At 43.6% G+C, this 12,604-nt stretch overlaps 1 protein-coding gene across 4 annotated transcripts in view; it reads left to right on the top strand.

Moving 5' to 3' along the window:
* LOC144694030 (interleukin-1 receptor accessory protein-like) overlaps nt 1-12,604 on the top strand; it is a 50,678-nt gene that overhangs the window by 15,442 nt on the left and 22,632 nt on the right. For all 4 annotated transcript variants that reach the window (XM_078564370.1, XM_078564371.1, XM_078564374.1 and 1 more), the window contains 5 exons: nt 6,083-6,368; nt 7,804-8,029; nt 11,206-11,374; nt 11,467-11,538; nt 12,084-12,210. In XM_078564370.1, coding sequence (XP_078420496.1) covers nt 6,083-6,368; nt 7,804-8,029; nt 11,206-11,374; nt 11,467-11,538; nt 12,084-12,210 — 880 coding nt within the window. The remainder of the gene's footprint in view (nt 1-6,082; nt 6,369-7,803; nt 8,030-11,205; nt 11,375-11,466; nt 11,539-12,083; nt 12,211-12,604) is intronic.

Genomic DNA, 12,604 nt, shown 5'->3' with positions numbered 1-12,604 from the left:
TGGATGTTCCCACATGGTCGTGAATCCCTGGAGCTAGGTGAGAGGAAAGGATCACTGAGGATTCAGCTGTCTCTCGAAGTTGGTGGGGAATGGTTAACCATGGGTAGGTTGCATGTAGCAATGGACTGTAATCAAAGCTACAGTGGAATAGAAAGACATGCATTTATATAATGTATCTAATGTTCTCAGAACGTCCCAAATTTATTTGAGCATGACATTTTGAGTCAGTTAAGGGTTAAACAGCCAATGAATATTCCCATTTCCATCAGTATAGATGCTAACCTATTGATTAGTATTGCTGGTGGCACAGCGAACGCCTCATAACTACTGGAGTCTGGCATTTATGTTCTTCACAGAGGGTCTACTGTGCCAAGGGTGAGGATTGACATGTGGAATTGTGATATAGTAGCAATCACTGAGACGTGGTTGAGGGAGGGGCAGGATTGGCAGCTCAACATTCTGGGATATAGAATCTTCAGGCGAGACAGGGGAGGGGGGTAAAAGAGGAGGAAGCGTTGCATTATTAGTTAAGGAGTCAGTTACTGCAGTAAGGAGAGATGATATCTTGGAGGGGGCATCGAATGAAGCTTTGTGGGTAGAGTTTAGGAATAAAAAAGGGGCAGCCACAATGTTAGGTGTTTATTATAGACCCCCAGATAGTCAGCAGGAAATTGAGGAGCAAATACATGCACAATTTGTGGAGGTGTGTAAAAACAATAACAATAGGGTAATTATATTAGCTGATTTCATCTTTCCCAACATTAATTGGGATAGACATAGTGTTAAGGGCTTGGATGGAGTAGATTTCTTGAAATGTATACAGGAGAAATTTTTAGGTCAATATGTAGAGGGTCCAACAAGGGACGGCGCAGTGCTGGACCTAATTCTGGGAAATGAAGTCGGAAAGGTGGCTGAGGTGGTTGTGGGGGAGCATTTTAGTGATAGCGACCACAACATGATACAATTTAAGCTTGTTATGGACAAAGAAATCGTCAAGTTGCAAAAAAATGTTTTGGATTGGAGGAGAGCGGATTTTAGTAAAATAAGGCAGGATCTGGCCAAGGTAGACTGGGAACAGCTACTTGTGGGGAAATCTACAGAGGAGCAGTGGGGGGCGTTCAAAAAGGAAATGGGTAGGGTACAGGCTCAACATGTTCCCTCTAGGGTGATAGGAAGGAGTAACAAGCCCAGAGAACTATGGATGACCAGAGATATTCAGGATACGATGAGAAGGAAAAGAGAGGCTTTTAGCAGGTACAAGGGGAGTAAATCAGCGGAGGCATTAGTGGAGTACAGAAAGTGCAGAGTGGAGCTTAAGAAAGCATTTAGCAGAGCAAAGAGGGGATATGAGAAATCTCTGGCTGGTAAAAGTAGGGAAAATCCCAAGATATTCTATAAGTATATCAATGGGAAGATGATAACCAGGGAAAGAGTAGGGCTCATTAGGGACCAAGGGGAAAATCTATGGGTGGAGCCAGAGGACATCAGTAGAGTGTTGAATGAATACTTCACATCCGTCTTCACCCAAGAGAATGAGGATGAAGGTTTGGAACTCGGGGAGAGATACTGCGAGGTTCTTGAGAAAATTGGTATAGGGAGTGACAAGGCATTGGAGGTGTTGGCAGGCTTAAAAGTGGACAAATCTCCAGGTCCGGATAATTTGTGTCCCAGACTGCTGAGGGAGGAGATCGCAGGAGCTCTGACCCAAATTTTTAATTCCTCTCTGGCCACAGGGGAGGTGCCAGAGGACTGGAGAACAGCTAATGTGGTTCTGCTATTTAAGAAGGGTTGTAGAGATAAGCCAGGGAACTGCAGACCGGTGAGTCTCACATCAGTGGTAGGGAAACTATTGGAGAAAATTCTGAAGGAGAGAATCTATCTCCACTTGGAGATGCAAGGTTTGATCAGGGATAGTCAGCATGGCTTTGTCTGAGGGAGGTCATGCCTAACAAATTTGATTGAACTTTTTGAGGAGGTGACCAGGTGTGTAGATGAGGGTAGTGTAGTTGATGTAGTTTATATGGATTTCAGCAAAACCTTTGACAAGGTCTCACATGGGAGACTTATAAAGAAGGCAAATGCATATGGGATACAGGGTAATTTGATAAGGTGGATTCAAAATTGGCTTAGTTGTAGGAGACAGAGGGTGATGACAGAAGGCTGCTTTAGTGACTGGAAGCCCGTGTCCAGTGGTGTACCACAGGGATCTGTACTGGGTCCCCTATTATTTGTCATTTATATAAACGACATAAATGACTATGTGGGGGGTAGGATTAGTAAGTTTGCGGATGACACAAAGATTGGCTGGGTGGTTAACAGTGAGGTTGAGTGTCTTGGGTTACAGGAAGATATAAACGGGATGGTTAAATGGGCAGAGAAGTGACAGATGAAATTTAACCCTGAAAAGTGTGAGGTGATACACTTTGGAAGAAGTAATTTGACAAGGAAGTATTCAATGAATGGCATGACACTAGGAAGTTCTGAGGAACAAAGGAACCTTGATGTGTGTGTCCATAGATCTCTAAAGGCGGAGAGGCATGTTAGTGGGGTGGTGAAAAAGGCATATGGGACACTTGCCTTTATCAATCGAGGCATAGATTACAAAAGTAGGGAGGTCATGTTGGAGTTGTATAGAACCTCGGTGAGGCCACAGCTGGAGTACTGTGTGCAGTTCTGGTCACCACATTATAGGAAGGACGTGATTGCAATGGAGGGGGTCAGAGGAGGTTAACCAGGGTGTTGCCTGGGATGAAACATTTAAGTTATGAAGAGAGGTTGGATGGACTTGGGTTGTTTTCATTGGAGCAGAGAAGACTGAGGGGCGACCTGATCGAGGTGTACAAGATTATGAGGGGCATGGACAGGGTGGATAGGGAGCAGCTGTTCCCCTTCGTTGAAGGGTCAGTCACGAGGGGACATAAATTCAAGGTGAGGGGCAGGAGGTTTAGGGGGGATGTGGGGAAAATCTTTTTTACCCAGAGGGTGGTGACGGTCTGGAATGCACTGCCTGGGAGGGTGGTGGAGGCGGGTTGCCTCACATCCTTTAAAAAGAACCTGGATGAGCACTTGGCACGTCATAACATTCAAGGCTATGGGCCAAGTGCTGGTAAATGGGATTAGGTAGGTAGGTCAGGTGTTTCTCACATGTCGGTGCAGACTCGATGGGCCGAAGGGCCTCTTCTGCACTCTGTGATTCTGTGATCTTATTGCACATTAGTTGTTGCCTTTTTTCCAATACAACTGTGGCTGCACATCAAAAAGCCTTCACTGGCTATGCAGCACTTTTAATTTATAAGTCGGTGTCAACAGTGGTTCTGTTGGCAGTACCTGAGTTAGAAGGTTGTGGCTTCATGCCCAACTCCAGGAACTGAGCACAAAAATCAAGGCTGACACTCCAGTGCAGTACTGAGGGAGTGCTGCACCATTAGAGGTACTGCCTTTTGGATGAGACACTAAACCAAAGCCTTGTCTAACATCTCAGCTTGATGGAGAAGATCCCATGACTATTTTGAAGAAACATAGGGCTGTTACCCCTGGCATCCTGGACCAACTTTTTATTCCTCAAACAACATTGCTAAAACCAATGATCTGGTCAATATCTTACTGCTGTTTGTGGGATCTTGCTGAGTGTAAACTACCCGCTGTGTTTCCTACATTACAACAGCGACTACACTTCAAAAGTACTTCATTGGCTGTAATGGCCTTTGAGGTGTCTGGTGGTTGTGAAAGTTGCTATATAAATGCAAGTCATTCCTTTTATATAATCTACATTTATTTTTTAGGGAATAGTGATCAGCTCTCTTGCCGGTTCTTAAATTTCAAACACCGCTTTAAATGTGTTGGTGCTGTATTCTGCTTTCGAGTTTCTTCAATGTTCTTGATTAGAGGTGTAAAGGATATAAATGTTTGGGCTAGGGGCATTGGAAAGTTGCTACTTACGTTGCAATTAAATTTTTTTAAAATTATGATTTGACTTCTAGCCTTATCCCAACTCTTTAAATCTGTTTGGATGAATGTTTAAAGTGTTTACAGTGCTGTCACGTTCGTTACAACCATGACTTCTTTCCCTGGGCTTCATTTTGTTTCTGGTTGGTTGTGTCACTGGGCTGGTTTATCAAGCACAGAAGGAACCAAAAGCAAATGATCTGCTTTTTTTTTTCAATTTGCTGCTTCTTTACTGAGTTGTTTGTACATTGGATAGATTTTATGGATGATATTTGAGCATGGGTGACTGAGATATGGCACATGTAATTGTGGTCCATACCCTACCCTCCAGGTGCTGTTGAACCTGTGGCTCCATAAGGTCCATTGCCTCCTTGGAATGTGACTCAGTTTTGATGAGGGACCAGTTAGTGCTTCCCCTTGCTCAACCCTCCTCCTTGGCCTTGGTTCAGATCGAACCAGGCTGTTGGTGATTTCAGTCCCCTTTCAACTTTGAGCTGAACTTTTCACCCCATTTCCTCTCCATCAGCAAGACTGCCTACATCCTCCCCAGTAACATGACCTGTCTGCTCTGTCCCTGCCTCAGCTCAACTGCTGCTGAAACCCTCATCCTTGCCTTTTTCACTTCCAAATTCGATTGTTCAAAATTTGCGGATGATACAAAACTGGAAGCATTGTGAACTGTGAGGTGAATAGTGTAGAACTTCAAAAGGATATAGACAAGATAGTGGAATGGACAGACAGGGGGCAGATGAATGTCAGTGTAGAGAAATGTGAAGTGATTCATTTTGGTAGAAAGAACACAGAGATAAAGTATACAATAAAGAATACAACTCTAAAGGGGCTGCAGGAGCAGAGGGACCTGGGTGTATACGCACATAAATCACTGAAGGTGGCAAAACGAGTTGAGAGTACAGTTAATAAACTGCAGCAGCTCAAGAAGGCAACTCACCACCAGCTTCTCAAGCGCAATTAGGGATGGGCAATAAGTGCTGGCCTAGCCAGCGATGCCCACATCTCATGAACAAATGAAAAACAGCATACAGTATCCTAGGCTTTATTAAGAGGTGCGTAGAGTGCAAAAGCAAGGAGGTTATGTTGATCTTGTATAAGTCACTAGTTTAGCCTCAGCTGGAGTATTGCGCCCAGTTCTGGGCACTTTAGGAAGGGTGTGAAGGCTTTGGAGAGAGTGCGGAAAAAATTCACGAGAATGGTTCCAGGGATGAGGAACTTCAGCTATGAAGATAGATTGCGGAAGTTGGCATTGTTTTCCTTGAGAAGAGAAGGTTGAGAGCAGATTTGATAGCGGTATTCAAAATCATGAGGGATCTGGACACAGCAGATAGGTAGAAACTCTTCACACTCCTGAAAGAATCAAAAACGAGAGGGCACAGATTTAAGACAATTGATAAAAGAAACAAGTACGACATGAGGAAAAACTATTTCATGCAGAGAGTGGTTAATGTCTGGAATGCTCTGCCTGAGAGTGTGGTGGAGGCAGGCTCAATTGAGGCATTCAAGAGGGAATTAGACTGTTATCTGTGCAGAGTTGCGGGGAGAAGGCAGGGGAATGGCACTAAGGTAATTGCTCATTCGGAGAGCCAGTGCAGACACAATGGGCTGAATGGCCTCTTCCTGCACTGTAACAATTCTGTGTAATTTCAGGGCTGTCCTGGCCAGCCTCCCACCCCCCAGCCACTGTAAACTTCAGTTTGGCTCATCCAAAACTCTGCTACCCATTCACTCTTCACCCCTGTGCACAGTGATCTCTCAACCGGCCCCACGTTGGCTCCCATTCCCCTAATTCTTCCAGTTTAAAATTCTCATCCATGTGTTTAAATCAATCAATGGTTCAACCCTTCCCGATATGTGTCCTCTTCTCCAACCCTTCAATTTCCACCTCCACACACACGCGCTCTCGCACACACGCGCACAAAGCCCTGAACTTACCATTTCTTTCATTAAAGCACCATACATATCTCCTTAAAGCCAACTCTTTTGCTAAGCCCTCCTAGTATCTCCTTTGTGTGTCATGTCTATGAAGTGTCTTAGGATGTTTATCTACGTCATCTATGTCACCAGTTGTCATAATCCCCTGCCTTCTCTTACCTTATCTTCTCCTCTTGTTTGTTTGTCTCAGGACAATGTGTGGACTGGGGGGTGGACGACATCAATACAGTGAAGACCTACAATGGGGAGCCAGCAAAGATAAGCTGCCCCCTCTTCCTGACACACATCAAGTTCAACTACAGCATGGCCCATGGCTCGGGATTAACACTGGTGTGGTATAAGACCAGACAAAATGAAGACCTGGAAGAGCCTATTGACTTTCACCAAGCAGAGAACCGAATTGTAAAGGAGGAGGACGTCCTGTGGTTTTGGCCAGTGCTTGCCAATGATTCTGGCAACTACATCTGCATGTTGAGGTACTTGTTTGAAACTGTTTAATTTGAAACTTCTGTCATTCAGCAAGGTTTTTCAAATAGGTTTGCAATGGAAGTCGATGGCTGTGATTTCATAGACTCGTACAGCATAGAAGGAGGCCATTCAGCCCATTGTGCCTCTGCTGGCTCTTTGGAAGGAGAAATCTGGTTAGTCCGCACCCCCCACCCCCCCCACTCCTCTTTTGCCCGCAGCCTTGCAATTTATTTTCCCCTTTCGATTCTCCTTTTGAATGTCATGACTGCATCTGTTTCTCCCGTCTTTTCAGGCAGTGTGTCCTGGATCGTCCTAACTGGATGTATCTTTCAGATAAAACAACATTTCTCACTTCTGGATCTTTCACCAATTATCTCGAATCTTTTTCTTCTGGTCACCGACTCTCCTGCCAGTGGAAACTATTTCACTTTATTGATTCTTGGGGGAGACAGTGGCGTAGTTGTAATGTCGCTGGACATGGATGTTACCACAAGGCCAGAGACTCAGGCTAACGCTCTGGGCAGCTGAGGGAATTTTAATTCAATTAATAAATCAGGAATATAAAGCTAGCCTCAGTCATGAAACTGCCTTTGATGGTCATAAAAACCCCATCTGATTCACTAATGTCCTCTAAGGAAGGAAAACTGCCATCCTAACCTAGCCTACATGTGATTCCAGACCCACAGCAATGTAGTTGACTCTTAACTGCCCTCTGAAATGGCCTAAGAAGCCATTAAATTCAAGGGCAGTTAGGGATGGGCAACAAATGCTGGCCTTGCCAGCAATGCCCACATCCCATGAAAGAATTTTTAAAAAATCTTGTCTCGCATGTGAGGGTTTCAGACAGGAAGTTCTTTAAGATGCAAATAAGCCAGAACTTCACAGAAGTAGAACTGTGTGCACTAGTTTTGTGCTGTGCTGTTTTGATCTCTTTTGATGCAATTCTGTGGTTTCAAATAATGAATCTGATTTAAATTGCTGACTCTGAAATAGGACAGAGGGTGGGGCCAGGGCCTAGCAACTTACACAACAGCCAAAATAAAAAGAAACTTACCATCTTATTTCAACTGTGCTGTGGCCGTGACAATAAACTGGTACTGGGGGTGGGGTAGAGTCAGCCTCTCTATCATCAGGAGTTGAATAGTGATTGCCATATCCAATTCTCTCTTGCACCGCCACCCCACCCTCCGCCCTCTCTCTAACTTGGAATGCAGGAATCCTACCGGCTGAGCCAAGTTGGCATGTTTAAACGGTGGGGAAATAAAGCTAAGGAATACTGAAAATGCATGACAAATGCAAAGAAATAATGTGGATGAATACTGTGGGTACAAGACTATTATCCGTATGCACCTCCTTTACAAACAGTTGGAAAAGGAGGAGCTAAAAACTAAACTTCGCCTTGCAAACAGGGCTGCATTGATTAGAATATTTATTCCATCTCAGGAATACCACGTATTGTCACAAAGTGGCAATACCTCTCCTGGTCATTCAGAAAGGACGCAACAGTTGTAACAGCAGTAAGGAAATGGTCTTTCCTGTCGAATTCGTTCTCGGAGAAACCAGAAACTTGATCTGTCCAAACACTGCTGAGTTCTCCGATTCTTCAATCAATTCAACAGTTGCCTGGTATATGGACCTGTCTGAGGACCTGAATAAGGACCAGTGTCAGGTACGCAACATCAAATGGTGTGTTACTGTTCACACGGGGAGTCATAGTTGCTTTGGCAACATGCACTTTTACATGGAAAGAACCAGCAGGTCTAACAGCATCTGTGGAGAGAAAAACAGGGTTAACATTTTGAGTCCGTATGAGTCTTTAGAGACTTCTTCAGGATTATACAGACTCGAAACCTTAACTCTGTTTCTCTCTCCACAGATGCTGTTAGACCTGCTGAGTTTTTCCAGCATTTTCTGTTTTTGTTTCAGATTTCCAGCATCTGCAGTATTTTGCTTTCATGCAGTTTTACACGCATGTTGCAGCCTGGAGCTATGGATAGTGATGGAAGAGGCTCCAACTTTCTTTCCATCACATGACTGACCAGGAATCTTGCCCAATCTTACCACCTGCCATTGCCGTGTGTTGAAAGGATTTGTAGGTAGATGCACAACCTGTTTGACCACGTTATGAGCGCACATTCCTTAGCCATCAAGTTCTGGGATGGGACTCGGGCCTGGAGCTTCTGCTCAGAGGCAGGGATGCTACCCACGGCACCACAAGATGTCCATGGATTATACAACGGTCCAATTCTAATGGCTATCGTCTCGATGACTTGAGAGGTGATAAGGACAATTGGGCTATGATCATTAAAGCAAATGTTCTGCACTTGTAATGTAAATTGACTTCAAAGCGTCTTTTCTAAATGTTTCTATTTCTTCACTGAACGAAAAGAGCTCAAAATTAAGTTTGGGGTGTGTGTCTGACATGGTTGCCAACTCCTCTAGGATTGTCCTGAAGTTTCCAGGAATTAAAGAGTGACACCCAGGACACTGCCGCTAACAAATTCTGGAGAAAAACAATTGGTACATTGCTTTTGTTTATTTTGAAAAATAAATTTCATTGAATGCTTTTATTAGTTATAAAAGGAAATTGGAGATGGGAGAGGAAAAAGAATTTGTTGAAGAGCATCTATTCAGTTTAGTGGGCTCTGTTTGCTTCTCAGTTGGTCTTGGGAAGGCATGGCATCATGAGAATGGGCGTGCTGACAGACCAATGGTATAATGGGGCAGTGGGATAGGGGAGGTCATGTAATGAAACCTTCAGGAATACCTCCAACCAGAGTTCCTGCACTGTTTCTCACTTGCTGGTAGCTTGGCTTAGCAAATAGGACTCGAGCCTGCTCAGATGGATGTGTGGTGCTGTAGTCAACTGAAAAGTGGTGGCCTTCTGATAGGAGTAAGCACGTTTTAGCAGTTACACTCCAAGGTCTCTATGGTATTACTTCTGTTATTTTTGGCAGGAATATTCTAGAGGGCCTAAAACAAAGAGTTTGTTTATTATCCCACAATCACCAGTGTTTATTCAGGAAGACCAATTCATGCTATGTTCTAAGATTTGATGTCAAAATTTAAGGCTAACACTTCAGTATTGCAGGAATCTGCCGGGCTTAATAGATTACAGGGGCTACCTGAATATTCGAGGAGAATTGTCCAGATAGAGATTGGAGAGAGTACTTTAGGGCATATTTAAAGCGGTAGGTATGCAGGGAGACAGGAAGACTATCAGAAAGCAGCCAACTGTTGATTTACTCTAACTTGTGCAAGAGAAACAGTCTATTCAGTAGCTGGTAAATGGCAGTGTGCACCATCTACAAGATGCACTGCAGCAACTCACCAAGGCTCCGTCGACAGCACCTTCCAAACCCACAATCTCTACCACCAAGAAGAACAAGGGCAGCAGATGCATGGGAACAGCACCATGTGCAAATTCCCCTCAAAGTCACACACCAACCCTAACATCTGCTCATTTGAGCATCCAGCTGTTTCTTAGTTGAGTTCCGTGTCCTGATCTGACCTCCTGTTTGCTAGCCAACCCCTTTGAGCTGTTAACCAATCCCTATGGAAAGTAATATGTCTGGAAGTAACTGCAAAATGTGCCCGCCATGTCCTGACCCAGTTCTCCACCCCTTGATATCATTATTCCATTGAGTTTTTCCTGCAAAGCTCCCCTGGGATGTCTTCCCGAGGCTGATGTGTCCTAACTTTAGCAAGTCGTTCTTCTTGCACTGGCATCAACCTGGTTACTCTCCTCAGCCTTTGAGGCTTACCTGGTCCCTTATATCGTTGCTGCTTTCACAAGTGCACTGATGAGATCCTGCTCTACCTCACTGCCACCTCTCAGCCACCTCCGCTGGCCTTGATTTGTTGCACAGCCTGCCTGGCATCCAGTCTCTAAAGGAGCAGAAATTTCCTCCAACTAAATATTGGGATAACTGAAGTCATTGTCTTCAGTCCCACCCATGAACTCTGTTCCCAAACATTGACTCTGTCTCTTTCCTTTTAACAGGTCCATACATCATTTCCACTAGTGTGCTTATTCTAGCAAGCAGATTCTTGTATTCAGATTCCATCCCTGTTCCTGACCATCTCACTCCATTAATATGGTGTTGAATAGTTGTTCTTTTCTCTAAAAAAAATGTTAATCACAAGGTTTTCTTTAATTCATTTGTGAGATTTGTTGGCAAGCATCTTTTATTGCCCATCTGTTAATTGCCCTTGTGTGGGTGGGTTAGTGGAGTTGGCTAGATGGCTGGAGTGTGATGCAGAATGATGCAACATTGTGGGTTCAAACCTCCTATCAGCTGTGGTAGTTCATGGAGGCCTATCTTCTTGCCTTGTCCCATGCTTGATATGGAGTGGTGTTTTCAAGCTGTATAGCCAATTGTCTCTCTCTAATGGAGGGAGTTGGCTATGGTCCTTCATGGGTTCTGGCCAACTACCAAAACAAAATTACCTATTACCCTTGAGAAGGTGGTGTTGAGCCACCATCTTGAATCGCCACAGTTTGTGGTGTAAGTACATCCACAACACTGTTAAGGAGGGAGTTCCAGGATTATGACCCAGCGACAATGAAGTAGCAGCCAATGATGTTTCCAAGTCAGGCTGGTGTGTATGACTTGGAGGGGAACTTGGTGGTATTTTTTGTGCCTAATGTCCTTGTCCATCTAGATGGCAGAGGCCCCATTCAAGAAGGGTGAAATTAGGTGCTCCAAAGACAGCTGCTTTTGTGACTATTTATTATGTGATTAGATGATACCAGTTTTCCATTTTTAAAGGATTATAGAAGGAAAGGAATATACACAGACACGTTGCTAATTGCGCTGATCTCATTCTTTCTTCACTACTTAGGGGCGTCGTAGAGTTGGGAAAGACATGGACACAGTAAAAGAGATTGAGGGTAAATTGTTATTCTTTGTTGTAAGAGAATATCATGAAAAAGAATACACCTGTATCGTAACAACGACACGAAGAGACCAGCAGTATAATCTGACCAGAACGGTCACTGTCTCAATTTGTGGTAAAACTTCCTTTTGACCTAGTGCACAATTTCTTTCTGGAGCCCGAAGTCCTTGACTTGTTGTCCTAATGTGAGATTTTGTTTGACCACAGCTAGCCAACATGACCTAAAGCCGCCAATTTTAGTTCAGCCAAAGACTGACCAACAGATTGAAGTGGAATATGGTGAGTGTGGTCCTTTGCCAGTTTGTTTAGTTTTGCCAAATTTGGTAGAATGAGGGATTTCAATAATGTGCTAGTAAATTGTCAGTGAAATTGTCAATGATCAAGTTGACCAATGCAAATTCTTGTACAAGATGGTGAATCAGTTGAGAGGGATTTCAGAAATGTGCTCCACACCTCCACCTAGTGGTCAGAGTCTGTAACACCATTGTGTCTGTTGACATAGCAATTTAAAATGGGGAGGTGTTGACAGAAAAGCATGAGCAAGAAAGTGCCAAAAGGAAGTTATCTTTGTGGACTGGAAGTGTGTGGCCCATACAGAACTTTTAATAACATCTGTATCTTTTGATAAAGAGGCTTACAAGTAATTTTATTGAAATTGTGACATGATGTAAATGTCACATCATGATCAAAATTCAAAAATGGCCTTTGATAACAAATTAATTCACAGATAAACATGTGAAAGTAAAGTTTCCTTTTTTTTGGTTGATATGTTTAACAAATTGTGACATTGCAAGCATTAAACTTTATTTTCAATCTATCTCCAGATCAGGAAGTAGATTTAACCTGCAGGATGTTTTTCCATTGCATCCAGGATTCACACACAAATCTCTGGTGGTCTGTCGATGGGAGAAATGCACAGGAATTAGCTCCGACAATAAAAATATTTCAGAGGTACTGTAAACCGCCAGTTGCTTTAAAGTTGGCTTTCTCCATTTAAAAAATAACGAGCTCAAAGTTTCAGTGAGTTACATTGACACAATCTGGCCGAACCGATGCCAAAGATTGGGGAATTTGGAAACATGAGTTGCAGCCAAATCCATTTGCACTGTTTCCCACATCAATGAATTTTATTCTGGTTCAAAAATCACTTCATCCAAAGTAAGCCCCTCTCATAAAATTGGCAACACCCCTGGGTTTGATATAGTGGGGATGGCAAATTTCCAGTGATCTGATATGGGTGGGTGGGTGGAAGAATTTTGTTCACAGATTTTGTGGCGCACTGATTGAAATCAATCACTGCCCTTTGTTATGAAAACTATACTTACCCTGTTGAGAGTGGAGGTTG

Source organism: Cetorhinus maximus, chromosome 19, assembly GCF_964194155.1.
Source record: "Cetorhinus maximus chromosome 19, sCetMax3.hap1.1, whole genome shotgun sequence".
In the NCBI taxonomy this organism is placed as follows: Eukaryota; Metazoa; Chordata; class Chondrichthyes; order Lamniformes; family Cetorhinidae; genus Cetorhinus; species Cetorhinus maximus.
This window is presented reverse-complemented; position numbering and strand designations above follow the sequence as displayed.